We start from the raw sequence: 26834 nt of genomic DNA, 5'->3' as shown, positions 1-26834 counted from the left end.
CATAGACTCCGCACCAGAATTTCCTAAAGTATGCTCGTGGAGACAAGTATGGTAAAACTATCCCCGCGTTTTGCGATGGCTATGTGTGTATGTAATAATAAAATGCTCCTTACTGAAACGTTGTAGTACTACCTTTTGAGTTATACCTCCTGTCATCCAAAAGTTCTGTTCAACTGATATTTTTAATTTCAAAGATATTTCCTGCCACCTGGTGGCGTGTTTTTGTACTTATCTTCATCTACACCATGGCGGAACTAAAGCTCGGCGTCCTTGTTTTTGTTATGATGGGGGAACAAAAACCCGGTTGAACCAGGAAATGCATCCGGGGGTTCTACATGGAGATGCCCATGGAGTGACATGTCTGAAGGAGACTTGATACAATGGAGATTAATCTCACCACACGTTTACCTCTACGTATAACTTGCGAGCTTCTAAGGTCACTCACAAGTTGAATTGTCACATAGTCATAAATTGAACATGGCTACTTATAGCTAGGTAAAAGATACAGTATGTTTTCCTGTGTTTATGTCTGTTTGTTTCATGCTTCCATTAAAACCACAGAGATTAATCTGCACGTATGTTTTGCAAGCTGTCACAATATATTAATATTAGTGCAGATTCATAGTGTCCCTGTACTATTTGTCCCATCTGCTTATCTTGTTAATCATGTCAGCTTCACTCTTCTCTTTTGTAGGAGCCACATGATGCATGAACCATGAACAGTGCCCGCTGTCTACTCCGGTTCCAGAGTGTGTGGTTCCTGGCCCCCTCTGTCAGAGCAGCTGTCCAACATGCTACCCTGTGTCAGACAGCCACAGCATTTCCCCTAATTACACTACACAACACCTGTGGCCAGGTATGTCACACCCTAAATCCATAGGAATTTCCCCAGGTAATCACATCGACATGGTAGTTAAATTTGAGTGGATAGCGATGGATGATCGTTATCCTCAATCGTAGGGTTAGGAGCACTATGGCAGGGCTCTCCAACCATGTTCTAGGTGAGCTATCCTGTAGGTTTTCACTCCAACCCCAGTTGTAACTAACCTGATTCATCTTATAAACCAATTCATTATTAGAAACAAATGCACTAGATTAGGGTTGGAATGAAAACCTACAGGATAGTAGCTCTCCAGGAACAAGGTTGGAGAGCCCTGCACTACGGTGTATCAAGTTACCCTTTTATGCATTTTGTTGAACTATGTTGACTGCTTGTATCTCCTCATCAATACATTTCCTCGTCCTCAACAGGCACTGAGGCGTTTCCATGGCAGCCCTGGATGTTATAAGAGCCAGCTCGTACCCACAGACCTAAGAGGACGAGGGTAGAATAAATGACAAGTCACTGATAACTCATGATGACCTGTTTGAGAGGTTGGCCAGGAAGGCAAAGACTAAAGCCACCTTCAACGGAGTGGTGGATGTCTTCAGGAAGAGGGGCATATGGCATCGAGGTCGCGTAGAGTTCATTTACGCAGCCTTGAAGAAGGTGCCAGAGTTCGGTGTGGAACGGGACCTTACAGTTTACAACAAGCTGTTGGATGTTTTCCCCAAGGAGGTGTTTGTGCCCAGGAACTTTATCCAGTGCATGTTCAAACACTACCCCCGACAGCAGGAGTGTGGGGTGCACCTGCTGGAACAGATGGAGAACTATGGTGGTTGGGGGGGAGACAGTGGTGTGGTTGTGTTGTGTGTTTACTGTTTCCCCTACGATTTGTTTCAGCAACGGTGGCAAAGTTAGCGTAGGGGCGTGCTAGTGGGCGTGGCCAATTGCGTGGTCTCCGACCAAATATTTTAATGACCCTCCTCTTGGCCACAGACACAGTTTTGCTATTTTAAAGCAAATTTCCTGCAATACTACACATTTTGCCATGGCTTATGCTATCTGAGTGACTGAAATGTAACAAAATCAATGGGGGCCCCATGCCATGACACTTTTGGAATTTTAGATTCTCTCTGACTCTAGTTTTTAGTGGTGGTTGTTAGTTGTCAAAGATGATCTTATTTAAAAAATATATAGGTCGATTAACTTTTCTACATACTTTACATCTGGTTTTAGTCGTTTATATTTATACTGACAACATTTTACCAAACCCCACATTTGTATTGTTTAAAAAATATATATATTTCGTGGCGGCAACAATTTAGCAGCGGTTGCCCATCCCTGCTAAATGAATATAGGGGTAACACTGGTGTGTGTGAGAGAGAGAGAGAGAGAGCGCGATTTGGCCCACAGTTTTCAGAACAGTGGCTCTCAAACCATTAAAATATGAAGCTAGAGATTTCATTGACAGACCCTTTTTTTGTCATTCATTCATGTTCTGTATCATCAGGTATCATGCCAAATGTCGAGACTTAAGGTCCAGATCTTCAGGGACAAGATTCACCCTATGAGGAAGTACCAGCGCATCTTCTAATGGTTCCCCAAGTTCAAGCACGCCAACCCCTTTCCCGTCCCCCTGCAGCTCCCTGGGGACCTTGTTGACTTGGTCCGCCTCAGTCTCAACCGCATCACTAACAACCTATATTTAATTTATCAGTTATCATTGGCTAGGTGCAACTCCAGATGATGCACTGCAAACATACGGTTCTCAATGTTGTTACCAGTCAAAAGCTTGGACACACCTACTCATTCCAGGGTTTTCTTTATTTTTCAGATTTTCTACATTTTAGAATAATAGTGAAGACATCAACACTATAAAATAACACATGGAAACATGTAGTAACCAAAAAAGTGTTAAACAAAGTAGCCACCCTTGATGACAGCTTTGCACACTCTTGGCATTCTCTCAACCAGCTTCACCTGGAATGCTTTTCCAACAGTCTTGAAGGAGTTCCCACAGATGCTGAGCACTTGTTGGCTGCTTTTCCTTCAATCTGCAGTCCAACTCATCCCAAACCATCTCAATTGGGTTGATGTCGGGTGATTGTGGAGGCCAGGTCATCTGATGCAGCACTCCATCACTCTCCTTCCTGGTCAAATACCCCTTACGCAGCCTGGAGGTGTGTTGTTTCAAATTATAGTTCCACTAAGCTCAAACCAGATGGGATGGTGTATTGTTGCAGAATGCTGTGGTAGCCATGCTAGTTAAGTGTGCCTTGAATTCTAAATAAATCATTGACAGTGTCACCAGCAAAGCACAACCACACCATCACACCTCCTCTATGCTTCACGGTGGGAACCACACATGCAGAGATCATCCGTTCACCAACTCTGCGTCTCACAAAGACATGGTGGTTGGAACCAAAAAATCTAAAATTTGGACTCATTAGACCAAAGGACAGATTTCCACCAGTCTAATGTCCATTGCTCGTGTTTCTTGGCCCAAGCAAGTCTCTTAATCTTATTGGTGTCCTTTAGTAGTGGTTTCTTTGCAGCAATTTGACCATGAAGGCCTGATTCATGCAGTCTTCTCTGAACAGTTGATGTTGAGATGTGTGTTACTTGAACTCTGTGAAGCATTTATTTGGGCTGCAATCTGAGGTGCAGTTAACTCTAATGAACTTATCCTCAACAGCAGAGGTAACTCTGGGTCTTCCTTTCCTGTGGCGGTCCTCATGAGAGACAGTTTCATCATAGTGGCTGATGGTTTTTGCAACTGCAGGTGAAGAAACTTTAAAAGTTCTTGAAATTTTCCGGATTGACTGACCTTCATGTCTTAAAGTAATGATGGACTGTCATTTCTCTTCACTTATTTGAGCTGTTCTTGCCATAATATGGACTTGGTCTTCTACCAAAAAAGGCTATCTTCTGTATACCACCCCTACCTTGTCACAGCACAACTGATTGGCTCAAATGCATTAAGGAAAATACATTTCACAAATGAACTTTTAACAAGGCACACCAATTAATTGAAATGCATTCCAGGTACCAAAAGGCACCTCGACCATGAGAAACAAGATTCTCTGGTCTGATGAAACCAAGATTGAACTCTTTGGCCTGAATGCCAAGTGTCACGTCTGGAGGAAAACCTGGCACCATCCCTAAGGTGAAGCATGGTGGAGACAGCGTCATGCTGTGGGGATGTTTTTCAGCAGCAGGGAGACTAGTCAGGATCCTATATATCAGGAGAGGAAGAGACGGCTCCCTACATTGTTGTGGAGGAGGAACATCGCCGTAGCGTTTGAGAGGGAAGCAGTAAACAGCTACAGGACTGTGACAGAGCCCATTTCTCTACCAGAGAGAGTATTAGCTGAGAGCTTTTATCATAACTAACTCTTCCTTGTCAGGTCACTCCTGGGCCTCATAAACATCTGGTAATAGGATTTCATTAAATAAGTGGATTTAATACCGAAGTATACTGTACCCACCTATTGTCAACTTGTAGGTTTCAAGAAACCAAGCTTAGGTACTTATTTAACCCAACGCCCTCTAAACTCATTTAATGTTGTCTTAAATGTCTTTGACAAGGCTCTTGCGCTTACTTTTAATTAGCACCGTGTCAAGATTCAAGAAAGCCTCAAATCAGGAAAAATATACGACTGATGTACATAATCTCTTATGCGTACCATACTGTTTTCATAGTATTTTCATTATATTTGTTACTTTGTACCTGAGTGAAGGGTGACAACCTAAATCAGTGTTGAAACTAGTGTGCATTGACATTAACTCAGTCAGTTGCCTTAAATATGTATCACCTTTTCAAAAAAATTGGACAGTTGAAGTGAATTGTGATGCACATTGTTGACTTATCTTTAAGTATTGTTGACAATGGGGATAAAGTTATGGCCTCATATACACCCTCCTTGATAGTGCCAGCTAGCAATAAATCAGAACCACTTTTAAAAGATAGAAAAAAGGGTTTATTAGTACCGAAAAGGCATTTGAACATTCCCTTTTAAAACAGACAAAGGTAGGAACCAATTCAAAGAGGTACATTCTCAACAGGTATAATCATACAGCTTGGTCAGTGTCCCCTGTACATTTACAGTTTGCTACAGCTGTACAAGAAAAAGTTAAATCACAGTACAATCTGTTTTCAATGCATTTTCAGTCTGTTAAGACAACAGAAGACTGACTTCCAAAGCTTTGTGCTCTATAGGACATTATTGTCAGCATATTGGTGAACCAAAAACAATACAAATGGAAGTCCATTCCACACATTTTCTGTTACATATAGGAAGTATATAAAACAACCAAGCAGCAGGCCAATGGATCAATATTTTTTTGTTTGTTTAAAAAGTAATAAAAAATACATATGCTGATAATTGATTGTTAAAAATCAGGGATACAATTAAATAAAATGTAATAATAATCTATATCTGTGCCACTGACTGATTGTTCAGACTAAATAAAGGCATTAAGAATAATGTATACAGTATAAATAGACAAGGAAATATGAATCAGATCAGAAACAAAACGTGAGCAACAATTAAGTGATAGGCAATCAAATAATACATTAAAAGGGTTTTGACATTTCACCACCCCTTTAAACATAACGATTTTGTGTTGTATTTACAGTGCAGAAATACATTTGTCAAATCAGCATTACAAAAACAATGTTTACATTTATTAAAAGGAAGAACATTTCTATATTCCAGAACAACGATTTATGAAAACATGTTGTTTTGTGTGTCAAATAAGTATTTTGAAGAGTCAGTCTTGTAGATACAGTATGCTGCAAGAAAAATAATTATACCAGTACATTTTAGGACATATTTAGAATACCCTCATGCAAGGATGTCCCTTGTGAAGAGGGAAGAAATAAAACTGATGGTCTTGGACCTGAATAACAAATTGTTAATACAGTACAAAACTTTATACAAAACTGATAGTATTTGTGAGAAATATTAAATAAACTTATCATTAAGTAAAATTATAAAATGTACTGTATGTACAGACAAATATCAATCATTGAACAATTGATCACCTGTAGACCATTTCAATGGACGCATGGTCTCTAAGTCAAATTCACAGGTCTGCTATTTACCCTTAAAAACCTGGATCATATAGATCCTGATACATTGAAGAGTAAGGACACATTCATTCAGATTGAAGAACATCACTGACCTGTTTGTCATGGACACATAATAGGGAGGTTAAGTTAACCCAGTGCTGTGGACTGAGGGAGAGCCCTGACTGTGCTTTAGTATGTTATAAAGCACAACGACATTATAGAGCCCAGTGACATCCCTCATTGATATACACTGCTCAAAAACATAAAGGGAACACTAAAATAACACATCCTAGATCTGAATGAATTAACTATTCTTATTAAATACTTTTTTCTTTACATAGTTCAATGTGCTGACAACAAAATCACACAAAAATTATCAATGGAAATCAAATTTATCAACCCATGGGGGTCTGGATTTGGAGTCACACTCAAAATTAAAGTGGAAAACCACACTACAGGCTGATCCAACTTTGATGTAATGTCCTTAAAACAAGTCAAAATGAGGCTCAGTAGTGTGTGTGGCCTCCACGTGCCTGTATGACCTCCCTACAACGCCTGGGCATGCTCCTGATGAGGTGGCGGATGGTCTCCTGAGGGATCTCCTCCCAGACCTGGACTAAAGCATCCGCCAACTCCTGGACAGTCTGTGGTGCAACGTGGCGTTGGTGGATGGAGCGAGACATGATGTCCCAGATGTGCTCAATTGGATTCAGGTCTGGGGAACGGGCGGGCAAGTCCATAGCATCAATGCCTTCCTCTTGCAGGAACTGCTGACACACTCCAGCCACATGAGGTCTAGCATTGTCTTGCATTAGGAGGAACCCAGGGCCAACCGCACAAGCATATGGTCTCACAAGGGGTCTGAGGATCTCATCTCGGTACCTAATGGCAGTCAGGCTACCTCTGGCGAGCCCATGGAGGGCTGTGCGGCCCCCCAAAGAAATGCCACCCCACACCATGACTGACCCACCGCCAAACCGGTCATGCTGGAGGATGTTGCAGGCAGAAGAACGTTCTCCACAGCGTCTCCAGACTGTCACATGTGCTCAGTGTGAACCTGCTTTCATCTGTGAAGAGCACAGGGCGCCAGTGGCGAATTTGCCAATCTTGGTGTTCTCTGGCAAATGCCAAACGTCCTGCACGGTGTTGGGCTGTAAGCACAACCCCCACCTGTGGACGTCGGGCCCTCATACCACCCTCATGGAGTCTGTTTCTGACCGTTTGAGCAGACACATGCACATTTGTGGCCTGCTGGAGGTCATTTTGCAGGGCTCTGGCAGTGCTCCTCCTGCTCCTTCTTGCACAAAGGCGGAGGTAGCGGTCCTGCTGCTGGGTTGTTGCCCTCCTACGGCCTCCTCCACGTCTCCTGATGTACTGGCCTGTCTCCTGGTAGCGCCTCCATGCTCTGGACACTACGCTGACAGACACAGCAAACGTTCTTGCCACAGCTCGCATTGATGTGCCATCCTGGATGAGCTGCACTACCTGAGCCACTTGTGTGGGTTGTAGACTCCGTCTCATGCTACCACTAGAGTGAAAGCACCGCCAGCATTCAAAAGTGACCAAAACATCAGCCAGGAAGCATAGGAACTGAGAAGTGGTCTGTGGTCACCACCTGCAGAACCACTCCTTTATTGGGGGTGTCTTGCTAATTGCCTATAATTTCCACCTGTTGTCTATTCCATTTGCACAACAGCATGTGAAATTTATTGTCAATCAGTGTTGCTTCCTAAGTGGACAGTTTGATTTCACAGAAGTGTGATTGACTTGGAGTTACATTGTGTTGTTTAAGTGTTCGCTTTATTTTTTTGAGCAGTGTATTATTTTGGTTTAGGGCACAGGAGACATGGTGTAGTAGTAGTAGTGAATGATGATCGCTACAAAATGGCGCTAAAACATCAAGAAGGCCTCCCGAGTGGCGCAGTGGTCTAAAGCACTGCATCGCAGTGCTAGCTGTGCCACTAGAGATTCTGGGTTCGAGTCCAGGCTCTGTCGCAGCCGGCCGCAACCGGGAGACCCATGGGGCAGCGCACAATTGGCCCAGTGTCGTCCGGGTTAGGGGAGGATTTGGCCGGCAGGGATGTCCTTGTCCCATCGCGCACTAGCGACTCCTGTGGCGGACCGGGAACAGTGCACGCTGACACAGTAGCCAGGTGTACGGTGTTTCCTCCGACACATTGGTGCAACTGGCTTCCGGGTTAAGTGGGCATTGTGTCAAAGAAGCAGTGTGGCTTGGTTGGGTTGTGTTTCGGAGGACGCATGGCTCTCGATCGTCTCCTCTCCCGAGTCCGTACAGGAGTTGCAGCGATGGGACAAGATTGTAACTACCAATTGGATACCACGAAATTGGGGATAAAAAGGGGTAAAAAAAACCCAGCAAGAAGATACATTAGTGCGTGTGGGTGTGTGTATATGTGTGGGTCTATCCCAAAGTTAATGAGGTAAAGCTTGCCTCTTGTCGTTCCATGTCCTCTATACAGTTATACAGTTCCAAGTTTAGTTCATCCTTTGTAGAGGAACTGCTCCGGAAAAGATAATACACAAAAGAAAACAGCAGAAATGTTTTCACTTCCTCTATTGTTTTATGCTGTCTGGAATTGAGCTATTTGTGCTTCTGTAAATTAGGACAAGTAGGTAGGACGTACGAGTTTGTCAAACAATGTGTCGGAAAAACGTATTCCTACAGACATAAGAATACACCCCTTGGTATACAGAGAGCTACGGTCAACATTATGATATACAGACATGGATGGTGTCTGTGCAATGTACAGTTATGAAGGCTCAAATGCTCACCTTAGCCCTCAGAGTCTTTTAATCGTTCTAGAGCTTTTGCTGTTCGTCGGGTATGACGAGTCCTCTGTATCAACCATTACTTCTGCTGGGAGGTTGACACTGTCCCCTGAAACAAAATGTGCTTGTATATAACAGAAATACTCAATACCAAATTTCCCCATCGCCAGGAACAGGAAGAACTCTGGGCCCTCTAATATAGCCTAATTACCTCCCATCGTCCCACTGTGTTGCTGCAGCTGGCTGGTGAAGAAGCGTTCTCTCCTGGACACCTGCTCGTCCCAGGCCTCTAGGATGCGAAGGTGCTCCGGGGACTCCAGGCTCAGGGTATCTGGGTGGGCCTCGTCAATGTGGGCCCTCACCCCCTCCAGGCTGTGGGAGTACTGGAGCTCCCCGCACACCATGCACACCAGCAGCTGGTTCAGCGGGTCGTAGTCCATGAGGTAGCGATTCCTCCATACAGCATCCGAGATGGCGCCGTCGTAGTTGTCGCCAAGATCGTCGTGTAGGAAAAGGAGCTCTGATTCGTCTAGAGGAAAGATAGTGGTATTGTGAGACATGGAACTTTAGGATTTTGGGAACTGGTCAGTCGGGCCAGTAGACTGCAATTTCTACTAGTCCATGATGACTTTCTACTAGCCAGGGGTCCAACATATTTGAATAAATATTTGGGCTAGTTAGCCACATTTTCTACTAAGACAACAAGGTTACTCTAAGAAAGGCCTATAGCTAGATTTAGGCTGAAAAGATCTAGAAGTATCAAATGTATTACCTTCTAAAGGTTCAGTTTGGCCAAAGTCAGGAAAGTAGCACATGTCTGTCTCTGTGGAAGTACTATGGAAAAAAGGACATCAGTTATGATTACTACCAACACACACACACTGAGGTAACAGAAACGTCAGAGAAAAGTCTGAAAACTTGTCTCACCTCAGAAGTAGTTCAGAGTCCTCGGAGGTGTTGAACCACCGGTCAGGATCCTGTTCCTTTGGTTGAGAAAAAAACGAAAGGAGTTAGTCAGCCCTAAAAAAAAAATGAACTGACCAAGAGGAATGAAAGTTACCCAAGGCTGAATCCTCAACCCTTGGTATCAATGCATGATTTAAGCAAAGTTACGGTTCAGTCAATGGTTAAACATACAATTCTGACTTTTTACAATATTATATGGCCTTTTCTTTGAAATGTTGACTATTGAAAATGTTACCTGTGTCTCCATCTCCTCAAGCAGCTGTTGAGGATGATGAGTGTTAGGAAGGATGGGCTGCCAGTTGACCGAGGGCCTCTTCTCTGTCATCTCCCCATCTCTCATTGCTTTCCTGGCTCTCTGCTCCTTCTTCCTCACCCTCCAGTACTCCCTCTTCTTCCTCAGAGTCTCCTCTTCCGACTCCCCCGGCACTGGCTTGGGCGGACCCATTGGGCTTATGTAGATAGGGCTTTTGGTGAGCCCCTGCAATGTAGGCGATCGTACATTTTGTACATTCCCACTTTGAGAAATCTGAGCACCTTGATATTTGAAAGGAGTCTGTGTTGGGGTGAAAGAGGATGTTTGACTGGGATGCTGAATGGGTAAGAGTTTTATGCTAGTCAAAGGGTTGGGAGGAGGTGTGAGAGTAGCGATGGGTGAGGTATCGGTGTCTGAGGTTTCCTGCACTCGCAGTCTCCATTTTAGAACGTGGGGCGAGTCAGCGCTGGATCCTGGGGCCGCTTCCTGTTGGTTCTCCACCAATAGCAGCCCGTCTTTCTTCCCCTCACTCAATGGGGGGACAGTGACACCACCTCCTATAGGGATAGACACGGTACTGAAGCTATGAGATGTCTGTGGGGACCCTGTGTGACCAATGGGTGAATTGGAGATGCTGGTACAGTTGACAGGAGGGTTGAGCTGTGTTGTATCATATGGCTGTCCCATGTTGGAGGTAGTGGGGTCTACAACCAGAAGTGTAGGGATGTTGGTGACCATGCTGAGGCTAGCCTTGGGTCCAGAAGCAGGGGGAGATATAGGCTGGAGAAGTGGGGGGGACTGCAGTTCGAGCAATGGTGCTGTGTGTAGACCGAAGCTTCCGCTTCTCTGCACTGGCCTCTGTGTGTGTGTCTTCACAATGAGGAGATTCGAAACCTGAAACACAAATCAATGAATACGTTTACATTAGTTTTATGTCACAATATACAGAAACATTAATAACCAAGGTTATTTGATCTATATGTTGATCTTTACAAAAATGTACTTGTTTATGTTTGTCCAGTTCTCAGAATATATATCCCCCTCTTCCTCAAATAGACTGAACAAAAATATAAATGCAACATGTAAAAGTGTTGGTCCCATGTTTCATGACCTGAAAGAAAAAATCCCAGAAATGTTTAATACGCACATCCACCTGACAGGTGTGGCAGGTGCACCTTGTGCTGGGGACAGTAAAAGGCCACACTAAACCGAATGGCATCGTGTGGATGAGCGGTGTGCTGATGCCAACGTTGTGAACAGAGTGCCCCATGGTGGCGTGAGGTTTTCGTATGGGCAGGCATAAGCTACAAACAACAAATATAATTACATTTTATTGTTGGCAATTTGAATGCCCAGAGATACCGTGACAAGATCTTGGAGGCCCATTGTCGTGCCATTCATCCCGCCGTCACCTTGTGTTTCAGCATGATAATGCACGGCACCATGTCGCAAGGATCTGTACAAAAATCCTGGAAGCTAAAAATGTCCCGGTTCTTCCATGGCCTGCACACTCACCAGACATATCACCCATTGAGCATGTGTGGGATGCTCTGGATCGATGTGTATAACAGCGTGTTCCAGTTCCCACCAATATCCAGCAACTTTGCACAGCCATTGAAGAGTGGTACAACATTCAGCAGCCTGATCAATTCTATGCAAAGGCGATGTCGCGCTGCTTGAGGCGAATGGTGGTCACACCAGATACTGACTGGATTTCCGATCCACACCCCTACTTTTTATTTAAAGGTTGTCTGTGACCAACAGATGCGTATCTGTATACCCAGTGATGTGAAATCCATAGATTACGGCCTAAAGAATTTAACTCAGTAAAATCTATGAAATTGTTGCATTTATATTTCTGTTCAGTATAGGTTCATGGTATTTCAGTTGGACTTGACAGTGGGCCTGACCAGAAGACAACTCTACAGTTTATTCTGTAAGCACCTACAATGCTTTGCAAACTACATATCAGTTCCACACTCCAACTGACATAACCCCAAAACATACTTTTGCCTCAAATTTAATTGAAATGATAGGTAGAGGGCTACCATTGTGAATGACGAAATCTGCAGTGATGAAATGTAATATCAAGATTACAAATGACATCCACCCACCTGTGCTGCTTTGAGGGCCAGTCGTCTGCCGTAGTCCCCCCGCCTCAGCCCCCCTCCTCCCTGCCTGGCAGTCCTAGCTCTCTGCTGCCTCTTTATCGTCCTCCAGTACTCCCTCTTCTTCTCCAGAGTCACATTCTGGCCTGTCACCTCTGGGGCGTGCTGATGTTGCTGAAGTTGTTGTTGATTTTGATGTTGTTGATGAGGTGGTTGATGTCGATGTTGATTTTCATGTTGTTGATGAGGTGGTTGTTGTTGTTGTTGTTGAGGCTGATGGTGTAGCTTTGGGGGTTCTGGGGAGCAGCAGTGGTGGTGTCCTGCTTTTTTGGCACGCAGCCTCTGGGCTCTGCGAGGGAGGGGTGGTCCTCTGGAAGCTGCCGTGTGGGACCAAGAGTGTGTGGGTGTGTGAGAGGTGGGTTCAGAGGGAGGGGGAGCTGGGAAAGACAGACTTTCAGTGCAAGGACTTGACAGGGGAGAGTCCTTAGGATGGGGGCTCAATGGGCAAATGGTTACCTGGCAGGATGGCAAGGCGTCAGCATCCACCTTCCATCCTTTGACCTCCAACGATAGGTCACCAGATAGGGAGACCTTCTCCTCATCTTCCAGGGTGAGCAGAGGTAGATTTGGCTTGACCTCCATCTGGACGGAAGCATCCTTGTAAGAACATGTCTGAGGATCACTTTTACAAGGCAGCTGTTCTGTAATACAGTCTGGCTGTTCCGTTTTCCAGTCAGCCACAGTGCTGAGGGATTCCTCCAGCAGCTTCTTCATAGAAGCCACCACCAAGAGAGTGGTGGCCTGGCTGTCAGCACTCGAGGCTGGGTCTGGTGGCTCGGTCTGTGGTGGCGGTGAACACCGGGACGGTTTGATATCAACACAGAGGGGTTGTTCCAGTAGAGGACATGGAGCGTCTGTTGAGGTTGATCCTCTCTCTTGTTTGATTTGGTCTCCCTGTGGAGACGTGGACACACTGGTGTTTGAGAGAGGCTTGATAGTCAGTGTGTTGTTGACATTGGGAATGGCGATAGCTAATCGTGCTAACCTTTGGTTCCGCCTCTTCTGTGAGGCAGTCTTTCCCCTAGCTTGAACTCCTTGCCTTAGGCGGGTGGCGCGTGCCGCCCTCTGCTCTCGTTTCTTTACCCTCCAGTACTCTCTCTTCTTAGCCATCTTTTCCTCCTCTGTTAGCTTTGGGTCCAAGTTGAGCGCTGCTGATGCTGTAGAAGCTTTGACAGCCATCTGCATGACCCAGCTAGCCGGCTTCGGTATCGCTGTAGGCAAACCAGGAAAGGTGTTTTGAATGTTTTGAGGGTGTGTGAGGGTGATACGACTCTGGGGCTGGACGACTGTGTGTGGATTAGGGAGGTTTTTCGGGGGGCTGCCTGAAACTAACCTGGGAGGCTTTCTGATTGATAGGCCGATGGGAGGACAGGAGACATTAACTTGAGCAGGACGGATTAGAGGTGGTGGGTTGACCCGTATTTGATGTACCATATTACTATATGTATCACCAGTGTGTTTGGGAAGCAGTTGGTGTTGGCGCTGTATGTTAGTGTTCGTAAATGAATTATTAACAGGCATCCCACCGATGCCACCAATTTCATCCCCTGTCTCTTTTGCTTCTGTAATGAGATACATTTGGGGAATGGTATTGGTCAATGTACCGTCCTCCTTGATGAACCCTCCGATGGTCTCTGAGGCGCTGGTGTGGGTCGGCCCATTTCCTGTTGGTTGTGGCAGTGTGTTGCAGCCCGCTGCTCTCGCCTTCCTCATATCCTCCAATATGCTCTGGTACCGGTTGACTCTTCGCATCAGAGCATCCTTCTCCTTCATCTTAGCTCGGACTTCCACTGACAGCTTAGCTCGCTGTTCCCGCTTCTTGACACGCCAGTATTCCCGCTTCCGGGACACCCTCTGCTCGGGTGTCTCCGTTGGGTCCTCTCGGAGTGCGTTGCAGGTTTTGAAGGCTGTAGCATGACAGGGGGACTTTCTCATGTTTCTCTGACCCAGGAAATTCCTTTGGATTTCAATGAACCTCTGTCTCGGAGTCCTACAACGGACCATACCTTGGCTAGTGTTGGCAAACTGCCCTGGACCAGGGAGCCTTCTGCTTGGTTCCCCTGCAGGTTTAAAACCAATGACATTCGATGCCATGCCAGTCTGCATTGTTGGTTCAGCGTCCTGCGGATTCTCTACTTTTACCTGAACAGTCTGTTGATTAGCGTTGACTGCAGTTAGCTTAGCCAGGACTGAATCCTCAGACTCCCTTTTGACTACAACGCTAGCCACTGCTCTGGCGTTCTTCAGCAGGCGTCCGGCTGAGATGAACGGGACCCTGACTCTATTAATACACTGCCTATGGCCCTGTCCACTCAAAGCAGACGGAGGACGTTCAATGACCACGTTGGGTCCAGCTTTTTGCAACGTTATCTCCATGTTCGTGATTCTCTCTCTAGCCTTCGTTAACCTAACCGCCTGCTTCGCTCTCTGTTCTCGCTTCTTGATGCGCCAATTCTCTCTGCGCTTGGCGGCTTTGTCCTCCGCAGTCTCCAGTGTAGCTGATGTGTCGTTGATACAACTAACTTCTTGGCCTGTGACCGGGTCACGCTTTGTCCCACCTAGTTGTGTTACTTTCATCCCTATAGGCCTACCCTCTGGTTTGTGAATGAGGACAGGGGCAGGCTGATTGGTCACGATGGGCAACCCTGAGGTAATGTTAGCAGTTAGCGGTCCAGGCTGAACACGCACGGTAACTTGCGTCTCAGTTAACGCATCAGGCCTTGATACACTCTGGGTGGCCAGATGCTTCTGTGTTGACACTACAGGAGAGCCGCCATTCAGAATAGTCATTCCGCTCTGTGGTTGGCGAGGTGCAGAACCTGAGGGTCTCACTGCCACTCTTCCCAGAGGCAAGGAGGAGCCACTGTTGAGCAGCACTCCGTTGGGTTTGGCTGAGGTAACCGTTCCGATCACAGTGCCCCCTGTTGGGGAACTTTTCACCGACATCTTGCAGACCATCGCACCTTCTCCTGGACCTGTACTGGACGTTGGGAACTGAGGCAAGACTTTGTCAAGTTTTATCCTCTGGAACCACTTCTCCTTTTGGTTTGCTGAGGAAGAGTTTTGGTCCTCTTCCGCAACACTATGGTTCAGATGATAGGAGATAGCAGAACCCTTTCCCTTTAATAAAACTACAGGTGCACCATCGACATTGGTTTGGTAGGAACCATCGCTATTCAACAAAGTGGGGGCAGACCCTGCCATTGAACAAGAGGCACTGGGATTCAACACCATAGAGGTTAGGGTCTTATGGACTGCATTTCTGCCCAAGGAGTTACATACTCTGTTTGTATCTTTTTCCCTCTTGACCTCTGACAGCTTGGCCCTCTGCTCTCGTTTCTTGGTCTTCCAGTACTCTCTCTTTTGGGCAAGTGTGGCATCGTCGAACTCTGAGGCTGGACGGTAGCGCTGACCCCGTGGGCTGCCAGCCCCTCCAGTTCCCTTGGTGGTTGGCATGCTAGTTTCTGATTGGTCACCTCTCGTGCTCTTCACCAAACTGTGCTGGCTGCAGAATCTTCACTCATCCCACTCTCCTTCGTCCAATGTTCACCTAAAATGGATGCTGTCAGCCTTTAGCCTACATTGTCGTATGCTATTGAGTAACATTCTATAGGTCTTGTTATGTCCGTCTCCCATCTCTGGTGGTCACCCGCCACATCTTGACATTAACAGACAACAAATGGTCCTGAAAATGAGAATAAACAACACGCTTAGCGAGACAAATATACTAATCTAATAGGTCTTGGGAAATGTGATTGTTTGCTGACATATCACATCTTGAAGTTGTTTTAAACTGTTGCCAGTTTAGGAACCAAATTAATAAACATACGTCTTCAAACTACATGGTTGCACCCCATTTATCCATCCCAAAATTAAAGCTAAATATTCAATATAGTAAATTATATATTGATATCATTGTCGAGTATTGGCATTTATTAACACAATTTCTGGCTGGCTTAGATATTGACTTTAATAAAAATAAAGGAAGCAAGAAATAACTTGTGCGCACCCTATTTAACTAATTAATATAGGCCTAATTAATCAAATATTTTGTGGTTCCTAATTTAGACTATACAAATGTAATATTTTTGGCATATGAATCCTGCAACGCATCCAAATACAGGCTGTGTTCGCTCTCAGACAGCCAGCATCAAAGAGCATGCACAACAACCAGGAAGAGAACAAATGGCACTGTCTCTTTAAACCAAGTCCTCCGTCTATCACAAATTATGTCTGTCGTGTGCCATTTTTCATTCTTTATTTATTCTCATACGAATACCAAACGCAGTGTGCCGACGAGTACTAAAGCATAGCCACAAATTCAAACGAAAACCCCCCGGAAAATGTAACACCTTTGGTGATATTAATGTCTCTACCAGCGTACAATGGACAATCTCTTCCTCCTCCCCTGTCCACACGGACTGGCGTCTGTCTGCGTGTGTTTCTTGTCTAAATGAATCGAAAAGCATATATCCAAGCTAGCGGTGAAAGAGTAGGATGGTTGAAAAGGTGTGAAAAAACATGCATATGCATTACCTGGTAGTTACACCTAACTTTCCGGGACAGTTTGTGAACGTTTGGACAGATATACTGTCAGGACACTGCAGCTACTTCCCTCGAGCCTTTCTCTCTATCGATGCCTTCCTTGACAACGTTGAAAAGTACCAGGATGTGGGACCTTGCTGCTTGTGTGTAAACTGCGTCGCGTGGACAGACACAAGCCTCTTAAAGCCGTACTACCACAACAGGGGACATAATTTGGTTTATAGATGGTCAATGAAATTGAGCAATTTTTATCCATATACTGTGTCTCCAAGACGCCACACATATCCACCCTATAACAAAGTTGTATTCTAGACTATTGGTAATAGAATTGTACCATGTTGGAAAACTGCACCAATCAATAAATTAGAATCCAATCAATTAAAGAATTGGTAATTTAATATCTGTTCTAGAACATTTGACAGATGCAACATTTCCACAAATATTTAAATTATAGACAATGTTGCTACCGGTGTTATATTTATCCATGGTTGCGAATTTGAGCATTTTGGCAAATATTTGCACATGGGAATATAGAAGTATTTCTCTCAATACCTCAAAAGTTCACTATAATGAACACGAAGTAATGACAGTGCAAGATACATTGTAATGATGTTCCCTGAGATTATGCAGAAGTCAGTGTACAGAAGGAATTATTCATAAATAGTGGAAGAGTAGGCCGACTATGGACACCAATTCAACAACCCCCCCCCCCATATATATATTTAATTAACCGTTGTCTTTTAAGTAAGAAAACAAAACCAAGGTAAAGTGTTACATGTTTGTCCAATTAATTTTGCAGTAGAACGTAACCTACACACATCTGGCCCCTGGGTGTGCGTGTCGCTGCGTGAATGCCGCTACTGTCTCTTTAAATTTACCCAGGAGCCCCTTAAGGAGCCCCAGGGGCCCCAAGCTCGGCTCCCCACCCTGAAGACAAGCAGAGCCTTCAAATACAAACAAGAGGCCGCTATAGCTCATCATGAACAGGAGAGGCTCACACCCGAAGAAGGATATAAAACCGACCAAATATCGTAGCGATATATGAAAAGTTAACTTTGCTCCAGGTTGAGTGCGTGGGGGACGAGGGGCACCCAAAAAGCGATGTGTCCGTTCATGGTCTAGATAGCTTGCAAAACGCGTGCTGAACGATTCTCAAAAAATACAGTTCCTACCTGGTCTATCAGAGCGAATTGAAGGCATTAGTAAATAGTGTAACGTTGCAGAGTAATGGAAGAGAAAGAGACCGGGGAGAGCGAGCCTGTGGTCCTTCCGTGTGCTGAGCAGGCAGATTCTCTCTCATTAATAATAAGCGGAGAGGAGGAAGCGACGCAAGAGCAGAGTGACTTGGGACACTGTTCAGGAGGTAAAGATTGTAATGTTTTTGTTTCGAGAGTACGGAGACTCGACCCTTAGTCTGCTCGCCACCCTTTGTCACAGTTAATCTGTGTGACGGACAATGCCATCTAGCAGCATGGCCCTCTTGTCTCAGTGGCTCCACTATAAACAAAGGCAAAATACCATGCTGGTTGCTTGCTGTGATGCACAGTCGCCACCCAGCGGAAATTAGCGGCGGCTAACTCGTCTTAATGGAGTCGCTGCCCTGTTTCTGATGGCGGGGGTTCCGTGCGAAAATAGAATATTGTCCACAGATTAACGATTTTATTATGAACCCCAATTATTGTGTCTGCGTATTTCTAACGGAATACATATATTTGGTAATGTCGGGGTATGTGATACGAGCCATTCTGAGAAATATAATTAGAATTATACCTTATAGAGCTTTGAAATGTACTGCTTCATTACATCATTGCCAGGAATAACCTATACCTATTGCATGTGAATCTCTTAACTCTTTCTCTCACACGCTCTCTCTTTCCTAGAGAAGGACGGTCTGACCAATGGCCAGGTGGGCGATGATGACGAGGAAGAGATGGTGACCCCCCTTTGGTCCCCAGGCACCAGCTACTGGAGTGTCACCGAGGGTCCGGACTCCCCCTTCCTCCTTTCTCCCATCCCGGGCCCCTCTGGACGCAAAGAGAAGGTCCAATGCGCCTCCCGACCCGGCCTCAGCCGCATCCCGGGCAGGGATCATCGGCGCTATTACCACGAGTACTGGCGCAGCGAGTTCCTGATGGACTTTGACCCCCGTCGCCACGGCATGATCTGCATGGTGTGTGGGAGCTCGCTGGCCACGCTCAAACTCAGTACCATCAAGAGGCATATTAGACAGAAGCACCCGGACTCTCTGCTGTGGAGCTCGGCCGACAAGGAGGTGATCCGTTCGGGCTGGGAAAGCCACCTGGGTCTGGAGGGGGGCCAGAGGCTGTACTGTCCGGCCGGAGGGGTGGCCGCCATCTCCCAGGGACAGGAGGAGGAGCTGCTGGACTGTGCTCGCCACTCCACCGGTGGGTGGGGGTTTCTGGAGACTGGAGTGGATTAAAATATCATGGCCTAGTTTTATGATAAGAGTTTCAGGATCTTGCACTTGGTGGCAGTATGAGCATGTCTGTTAAGTGTTTATGTTGTACAGTCATGCTCATACAGCCAAGATCCACTTTTACAGTCGTGTAAGAGGGTGATGTCATTGTGCAGTGGCTTTATGTAGTCGTAAGAAAAAAGGCTGCTCTCGTACTAATGATCTTAACCTGAATTGTCTTTTTACAGATGGTTACATATTACATTTTTATGTGATTGTCAAACTATATTTTTTGATTTACGTTAACATTTAAACTGCATATCCCCTCTCCACTTTACCTTTCATAGGAAAACCTGGTGGTATGGTGTCCCCCAAACTCCAGCCCCGGTCCACGACCCCATCACCCTCTCCCTCAGTCCCCCTCCAGCAGGAGGAGCTCCCCGGGCCCTCTGCCAAGACCCTGGAGCGCTACCTGAACGACTCGCTCCACGCCTGGTTCCGACAGGAGTTCCTCATGGAGTACCAGGCGGAGGCGGGCAGGCTGGTTTGCATGGTGTGCGGCCGTCCGCTGCCCTCGCTCCACCTGGACCACATCAAGAGCCACGTGCTTGACATCCACCCCCAGTCGCTGGTCTACAGCTCGGAGGAGAAGCACTGCATCCTGCAGACCTGGGCCCAGACACATGGTGAGACTGAGGGAGGTAGGACGTGGGGGTGGTAACAGGACAGGGAGGGAGTTATTCTGTAACTGTGGCTTCATCTTTGTCATTGTTATGATGAAGGGCATTGATGAAGGCCGAAACGTCAAGCTTTTAATAGTTGCTTGAATAAAATGTGTTTTTAATGGTGAGCTAGCATTGCAGCCTTTTCATTTCAGTCACTGTGGCTTCAGGAAGTTTTATCAGCTTTTGAATGTGTGTGTTTTGAAGTGAGCTGGACTGATTTATTTTTGTTACATTTGTATGTATCTGTGTACAAAGGTAAACCAGTTACATAGATCTTTTCTGCAGCACTGATCTAAAATGGCTTTTGTTCTGATAACAACTGATACGCTGGTTAATAGCCATTTATATCCTTGAATATACACTGAGCATACCAAACATTAGGAACATCTTCCTCGTACGGGGCGGCAGGTAGCCTAGTGCTTAAAGAGTTGGGCCGAAAAGTTGCAAGATCAAATCCCCAAGCTGACAAGGTAAGAATCTGTCGTCCTGCCCATGAAAAAGGCAGTTAACCCGCTGTTCCTAGGCCGTCATTGAAAATAAGAATTTGTTCTCAACTGACTTGCCTAGTTTAAATAAAGGTAAAATAAATATTGAGTTGCCCCCCCACACCTTTTGCCCTCAGAACAGCCTCAATTCATTGGGGCATGGACTCTACAAGTTGTCGAAAGCGTTCCACAGGGATGCTGGCCCATGTTGACTCCAATACTTCCCACAGTTGTGTCAAGTTGGCTGGATGTCCTTTGGGCGGTGGAGCATTATTGATACACACGGGAAACTGTTGAGCGTGAAAAACCCAGCAGCGTTGCAGTTCTTGACACAAACCGGTGCGCCTGGTACCTACTACCATACCTTGTTCAAAACCACCTAAATCTGTTGTCTTGCCCATTCACCCTCTGAATGGCACACATACACAATCCATGTCTCAACTGTCTCAAGGCTTAAAAATCCTTATTTAACCTGTCTCCTCTGCTTTATATACACTGATTTAAGTGGATTTAACAAGTGACATCAATAAGGGATCATAGCTTTCACCTGGATTTACCTGGTCTATGTCATGGAAAGAGCAGGTGTTCTTAATGTTTTGTATTCTCAGTGTTTATGTCCCTAACTAAACTCTCATTCCTCAACCCCACCCCATCCCCCATATCAGAATCCAACCCTCTAAACGACTTCATCAAATCTGAGCCCAACACCAAAGACGAGAGAGATGCTGGGGTGGACTTCTCTGATGAGCTGGAGACCATTCAGATCGGCTCAGACACGTATGCAGAGGACAACGATGAGGCGTTATCAGAGATACAGGACATGGTTGATAGCGGTGATGGCGTTGGTGGAGCTCCAGAGATGACCACTCCCATACTCCCTCTCCACCAACCCAGGAAGAGGCGTCTCCGTGGGGGCTTCCCCTGGCGGCTGCGCCTGGACTACATGGTGGCCTACGGACCCCAGGGTCGTGGCACCTTCTGCATGGTGTGCTCCCAGGCCCTGCCCATGGCCAAGGTGAGCAGCTTCCGCCGCCACATCCAGGAATGCCACCCTGAGACCACCAGCCTGGCCCGGGAGGAGAGGGATGCCATGGCCGAGGCCTGGACCAAAGAGGCTCCCACGGAAGACAACCCTGCCGTGCAGATGAAAGAAGGTAAATATTTTAAGTTCCAACCAATGTAAAAGACAGACTGTAGCTACTTTCAGAGAAAGAGGAAATGCTAAGTGATTCACCAATTGCCCTCTTACTGACTGACTCCCCCCTCTCTCTGACAGAAGTGGACCCCAGTGACATTGTCAGCCTCCCTGTGGCGGGAGAGATGGCCGACAACAACAACAGGACCACCAAGATGGCCACCCCCAAGGCCGTAAAGAAGGAGGAGGGGGTCGCCACCATGCCTGCGACTCCGGGGCGCCACGGCCACTACCCGGGCAAGGACCAGCGGCGGAACTACCAGGTGCGCTGGAGGATGGAGTTTCTGATGGACTATGACTGCCGGAGACACGGGTTGATCTGTATGGTGTGCGGGGCGACATTAGCCACTCTCAAAGTCAGCACCATCAAGAGACACATCCAACAGGTTCACCCTCATTCTCTGGTGTATGGCCCCAACGAGAGACAGCAGGCCCTGCTCAGCTACAACCAGACTGCCCTGCACTTCGTCCACTCGGATGACTGTTTCTCCTCACAAGACCACGGACACACGGCACTCGGACAGACGACCGCTGGCCTCTTTGTCCGCTAGGACGAGGGGCGCCAGGCATGGTTGTTCTCTGTCCACCCCACTTTCCTTTCCAAGTCTCTCTTTCTGAGGAAGATAGAAACAAGGCTTGGTAGAGCTCTGTCATGAGTTGTGCAGTGACTGGCACAGTTGGTGATTGTTTCAGCGAGCATACAATATAGCACTTCCTGTCCCAAAAATGTACTAAAACCTAGATTTGGGTGTGTAGGTGATTGAATGAGAGGGTGTTTGAGGTGTATTGCTAAAGACAATGAACAACACTTAAAGATGTGATCATCTTTAGTGACTCAATTACATCCCGTTATTTAAAAAGGAAATTCCTTGTTTACAATGAGGTAAATAGGCGTCCTCCAGAGATTTGTCTCATTCTTGAATTAGAAGATCTCATCTTCCTTGTCTTTTCCAGTGTCACAGCACTATTGTTACAATGGCCCACAGCACTATTGTTACAATGGCCCACAGCTATTTCTGATTCTCTTATTAGCAACAAAAAAAAGCTGCACACACAAAAATCTATGTAAATAGTGTTGAATATTTGAATTATTATGATTTTCTTTTACAAGCACTTTTACACGTGGTTTTTACAAAAAGGTTTGTAATTACGGCCATTTTTTCTACTTCACTGATAAAATGAAACGATGCCACGTGAATGTCATTTTGCATGGGAATTCTGAAGTCATGCATGATTGTGGAGGGATTGCCTTCTACAGCTGAGGCACTTAGTTTATGAGAGCATTCTAGCTTTATTTATAGAAGATTTCACATGTACGGCTTCCATTTCAATAACTCACATATTACAAGGTTTATGCAACAATGAACAACAATTAACTACATTAAAAAAAAATGACAACAGCATCAGGAAATAAATCACCAAATTAACCACCTCTGAAATGACCCCCTCACTCGCCCTTATTTCAGTGACCTCTGAAATATCACTCCACCAGGAAAAATAACAACTCAGGGATTGTCTGTTTTTCATCTGTGCTCGCTTGTTAGCTTGTCAAAATTAGCACATACATTGGTTGTCATTCATTTCAACTGTAGTTAAAATGGTCCTATCGGATTCCAACAACAGTGAAAGGAAAGTTGTCCAGTGCACAGCTGGAACAAACGACAGGCAACAAAAGAGAGTGAACGACAAACTACACTTACTATGACAACAGTTTACAACCCATGGACTTAACTGTCTCATTCAAAGAACCAAATGGCAGCATTTGTCCAGTTATGTGGAGAGGAAGGGACATCAGTGTTGAATATCACTTCCTCTAACCTAAGCTGCCTGTGTTGCTGACTTCGGTTGTGTGAAAACGTTACTAACTTTCAAATCTTTGCTTTCTCTGTCCTTGTTTCCTCAATTACTCTCAAAGTGCATTGCAGGTCCAAGGGGGGGGGACCTTCGATCTTCTCTAATGCGCTTTGAGAGTTGAGGAAACAAGGACGGAGGAAGAAAGGATTTGACAGTTGTTTTCAGACACTGCCCTAGTTGACGCAGTGGTCATTTTTGCATGCAGGGGATGGGCAAGGAGAGGTGAAATAATTCCATCTGGGCTTGGAGCGGCCACAGAATCAGGTTGTAATAAGCTTTGTGACTCAGCACTTAAAAATGTTTTTTAAAAATAGGACTTAAATATGGCAAAGTGATTGAATAAGAATACACCTTGTCTATTGCAATGATTTACATGTATGTTTGTGTCAGTGTGTGTATAGGGGGCACATTAAAAATACCCTTTGGTGGTACTTTGTTAGCTTGGGTGAGGACACAAGCAAAACATTTTTTTTTACGGGACTGATTTCATGGTCTTCCCTCAATTATTTCAAGTACCTGCTCTGTATTCAACCTGTACTTGGCAAAAGGTTGATATGCATTCTGTCCTCAAATGAGCCTTGTAATAAAAAAAGGATGTGGATAATATTGTTTGACTGGTTATCTGGGAAATGTAGAAAACATTTTGGTAAAACTGACTACTTCAACGGTCATTTGTAGACACAGCTGGTGAGAACCTAAAGCAATACTGTGAATGAATGCATGAATACCTGATTGGGTTTACCATGGCTATTACAGTATACAGTATAATCCTCTGATCAAACCAGTCATATTACCTTCCATATGTGCAGACTGGACCCAATCTTCTCTTTCAAAATTATTTTTAATCTTGACTCCATTTAATCCCAACGGTTCAGACATGCTGAAATGTTTACTCTTCAAAAAGTTGTAGAGCATACCACAGATGGACAAACAAATCACCCAAAATCTTGTCCTTGACATTTTTTATTTATTCCACTTTGACATCAGTACAGGGATCACAATTTTTTTATAGCTCCAAAATGTGAACTAGTCAATGATAACTATCAGATCTGAGATGTTGGTTACCAATACAGTCAAAAGCAAAACAAAAGAATGCCAAAGAGAAGAAAAAAAAACTCCTTCCAAATCCACCCCCCCAAAAAAACTCCTGCCACACCCCTCCCACCACTGCAAGAAAAAAAAGACCCCAAAAATAAATAAAGGCAAATGTGTCATGGAAACTTTTTTTTGCATGTAGATTTATTGTATTTTGCACTAAATAAATCAAGAGGTCTGCATTATAATCTATTGAAAACATTGGTAGCATTGCCTTCCTTCAATGAAAAAGCGCCCCATGAAAAGTCTAACTGTCTGGAACACCTATTCATCATGAGGTCCTCATCATGGCTACTGAAGGTTCCTTTAGTCCAGCGTCACAAGGACAGTGGTTTACAGACATTGGATACGTTCAACTGTGGGTGGGTGAACGTGTGTGTGTGAGAAAAAAAACCATCTAGAACAAAAGTCCAATAGTGTGAGTTAATGAGTGGAGAGTAGAGTAAGACTTTAACTGTCACGGAGTTGGATACACACACATGCATGCACAAGGAGACCAAGAAACTTTGCTGCTCCAACTATGTGAGGCAGTGTGACCACTGACAACATTGGGGCCCAATATGAAACACTGGTTTGCATGCATGAAGAGAAATGTTCCATCAATGTTGCAGGGTAACGTTCAGCAGTTAACAGACATCTGAGTAGTGATGAGAGGCAATGTGAGAACGCTCATTGTAGAAGTTGTTACAACAGTAGTCGTTTAGCTTTAGTGCGAAATGTAGAGAGATTGCTCTGAAAATGACGTGCAAACTTAGTTTGGGCACAATGTCTGATTATTAACAATCACAGTAGGCGCTAGAACCGGCCATTATATTTTTCCATCTACAAATTGCTTTTAAAATCCCTTTCGAAGACACTTTGCCATCACAGAGACGTAACAGTAGCCTTAAAATAGTTGACCACGGTTTTTATTGAAATCCAAACTATTTTAACAATCACAAATAATTATCTGAACAAATAAAATTATATGATACAGCCTATATATAAAGTGTGAAAATGTGTTTCCAGCTTATGCAATGACATTCACTTCATGGCATTCAAATAAAAAAACAAATCCATTGCATTTGAGGCTGCTGAGGGGAAAATGGCACGGCACAAATGGAATGGCCTCAAACACCTGGAAACCATGTGTTTGATACCATTCCACTGATTCTGCTCCAGTCATTACTACAAGCCCGTTCTCCCCAATTAAGCTGTCACCAACCTCCTGTGACTACAACACCCACCAGACCTCTTCTTGAACCCATCGTTTCTTTGGGGTTATACTGCTAACTACCTTCCAAAAAGCAAACAGTCTTTGAACCCATATCCAACCGTTTTCCAAGAGGTCTCACTGGAGAAGTCGAGCAGTTATGAAGCGCAATGAAGATACTATGGAGCCTTTTACAGAGCTAAAAAGGGAGTCAACAGCAGCAATCCTATAAGTAATAATCATATCACTAACAATAATAATAAACAGGTGAACGTGAGACTGACATTGATGACTTGAACAGTTGCTTTTAAAAAAACGAGTTATGACTGCTGTAAGAGAGAGTTCCCCCTTTCTAAAAAGCAGCGCTAACTTGTTTCACACAGCAGAGAAAGACAGAGCCTGTTGGATGCACTTGGTAAAATGTGACTACAAATCAAAACGGCGTGAACTATACCAAAAGTGTCACAGCTGGTTCAGTGTTCCAATCCTTTTATTTCAACCTGCTCATGGGATTTGAAAAGTTCAGTGCATTGCAGAAACGTTATACATACGAGCCTTTAAGGGGAAGAAAACTCCATAACAGGCCAATCAGTAACAGTGAAATCCCAGTACCAGGTTCAAAACAACTATTTTCTTTTGTTTATCCATACAACTGCTACACAGAGAAAGAAGGAAAAAGACTAGCCACAAATTACACCCAAAAGGTTATTTATCAGTTAGCTCTTTTTTTCACTTATTTTTTTAAACTTATGTTCAGTGAAAGGCATAGTTAAAAAGTACAGACATCTGCTTTTTTGCGAAACAAACACTGGTCCTAACTCGTCAATGATACTCCCTACACCTTCCCAACTTTACACTACAATACCAGGTCATTGATTCAGTCTAGTTCACTTGACCCCTGCATCAAAGACATGTGTTATGCTGAAGCGTTACATCACTTCCTCCCGTTAGAGACGCGTTTCCTGCTGGCGCAATAGGCACCATTCTTTTCCTAAATTCTTGTAGTTAAGCTGAGCGGTTTACATTGAATATTGAGTAGCATTTGAGATTTTTTTTTCTACCTAGCTGGTTCAGTGCAGATGGTAGGCGGGAGGGAGACAGTAGGGAAAGAGAAGGGAGAGGGGGAGGGCAGGGGGTTTAAGATGGGATAAATGTGATGGAGGATGGTGATTAAGATGTATGAGGGTCAATCATTCAGCTTTCGTACGCTTGATGGCTCCAGGGAGTTTCTCTTGCAGCCTGGAGGAGAAAAG

At 45.0% G+C, this 26834-nt stretch overlaps 3 protein-coding genes across 10 annotated transcripts in view; 1 reads left to right on the top strand and 2 right to left on the bottom strand.

The window, feature by feature from the left end:
• Nucleotides 1-309: 309 nt before the first annotated feature.
• On the top strand, nucleotides 310-24462 carry LOC139534653 (zinc finger translocation-associated protein-like). Of its 3 annotated transcripts, XM_071333966.1 has the most exons (8): nucleotides 310-495; nucleotides 695-856; nucleotides 1252-3605; nucleotides 3869-3989; nucleotides 18500-19024; nucleotides 19383-19721; nucleotides 20911-21399; nucleotides 21522-24462. In XM_071333966.1, exons 5-8 carry the CDS (start codon nucleotides 18550-18552, stop codon nucleotides 21989-21991), a joined length of 1773 nt encoding a protein of 590 aa, XP_071190067.1. In that variant the 5' UTR covers nucleotides 310-495; nucleotides 695-856; nucleotides 1252-3605; nucleotides 3869-3989; nucleotides 18500-18549; the 3' UTR covers nucleotides 21992-24462. The 3 variants fall into 3 exon arrangements, with proteins under 3 accessions (XP_071190067.1, XP_071190068.1, XP_071190066.1); XM_071333967.1 differs by having other exon boundaries at nucleotides 1252-3989; XM_071333965.1 differs by lacking the exons at nucleotides 310-495; nucleotides 695-856; nucleotides 1252-3605; nucleotides 3869-3989 and adding an exon at nucleotides 17514-17982.
• On the bottom strand, nucleotides 4781-16757 carry LOC139534651 (uncharacterized). Of its 3 annotated transcripts, none has more exons than XM_071333958.1 (8): nucleotides 16611-16757; nucleotides 12021-15759; nucleotides 9889-10800; nucleotides 9615-9670; nucleotides 9460-9521; nucleotides 8899-9216; nucleotides 8691-8796; nucleotides 4781-7309 (listed from the first exon to the last, which is right to left on the bottom strand). In XM_071333958.1, the coding sequence occupies exons 2-7, from the start codon at nucleotides 15528-15530 to the stop codon at nucleotides 8699-8701; spliced, it is 4956 nt and encodes a 1651-aa protein (XP_071190059.1). In that variant the 5' UTR covers nucleotides 15531-15759; nucleotides 16611-16757; the 3' UTR covers nucleotides 4781-7309; nucleotides 8691-8698. The 3 variants fall into 3 exon arrangements, with proteins under 3 accessions (XP_071190059.1, XP_071190060.1, XP_071190058.1); XM_071333959.1 differs by lacking the exon at nucleotides 4781-7309 and adding an exon at nucleotides 7329-8221; XM_071333957.1 differs by lacking the exon at nucleotides 4781-7309 and adding an exon at nucleotides 7330-8416.
• The window catches only part of LOC139534652 (reticulon-3-like), a 34484-nt gene continuing 31889 nt past the window's right edge, over nucleotides 24240-26834 (bottom strand). For 3 of the 4 annotated variants that reach the window (XM_071333963.1, XM_071333962.1, XM_071333964.1), the window contains one exon: nucleotides 24240-26820. In XM_071333963.1, coding sequence (XP_071190064.1) covers nucleotides 26772-26820 — 49 coding nt within the window. In that variant the 3' untranslated portion in view covers nucleotides 24240-26771. The remainder of the gene's footprint in view (nucleotides 26821-26834) is intronic. The other variant, XM_071333961.1, reaches the window with a different exon arrangement.

The sequence above is a fragment of the Salvelinus alpinus genome, chromosome 11 (genome assembly GCF_045679555.1).
Source record: "Salvelinus alpinus chromosome 11, SLU_Salpinus.1, whole genome shotgun sequence".
NCBI classification, from domain to species: domain Eukaryota; kingdom Metazoa; phylum Chordata; class Actinopteri; order Salmoniformes; family Salmonidae; genus Salvelinus; species Salvelinus alpinus.
The sequence above is the reverse complement of the archived record's forward strand: the minus strand, read 5'-3'. Positions and strand labels throughout refer to the sequence as shown.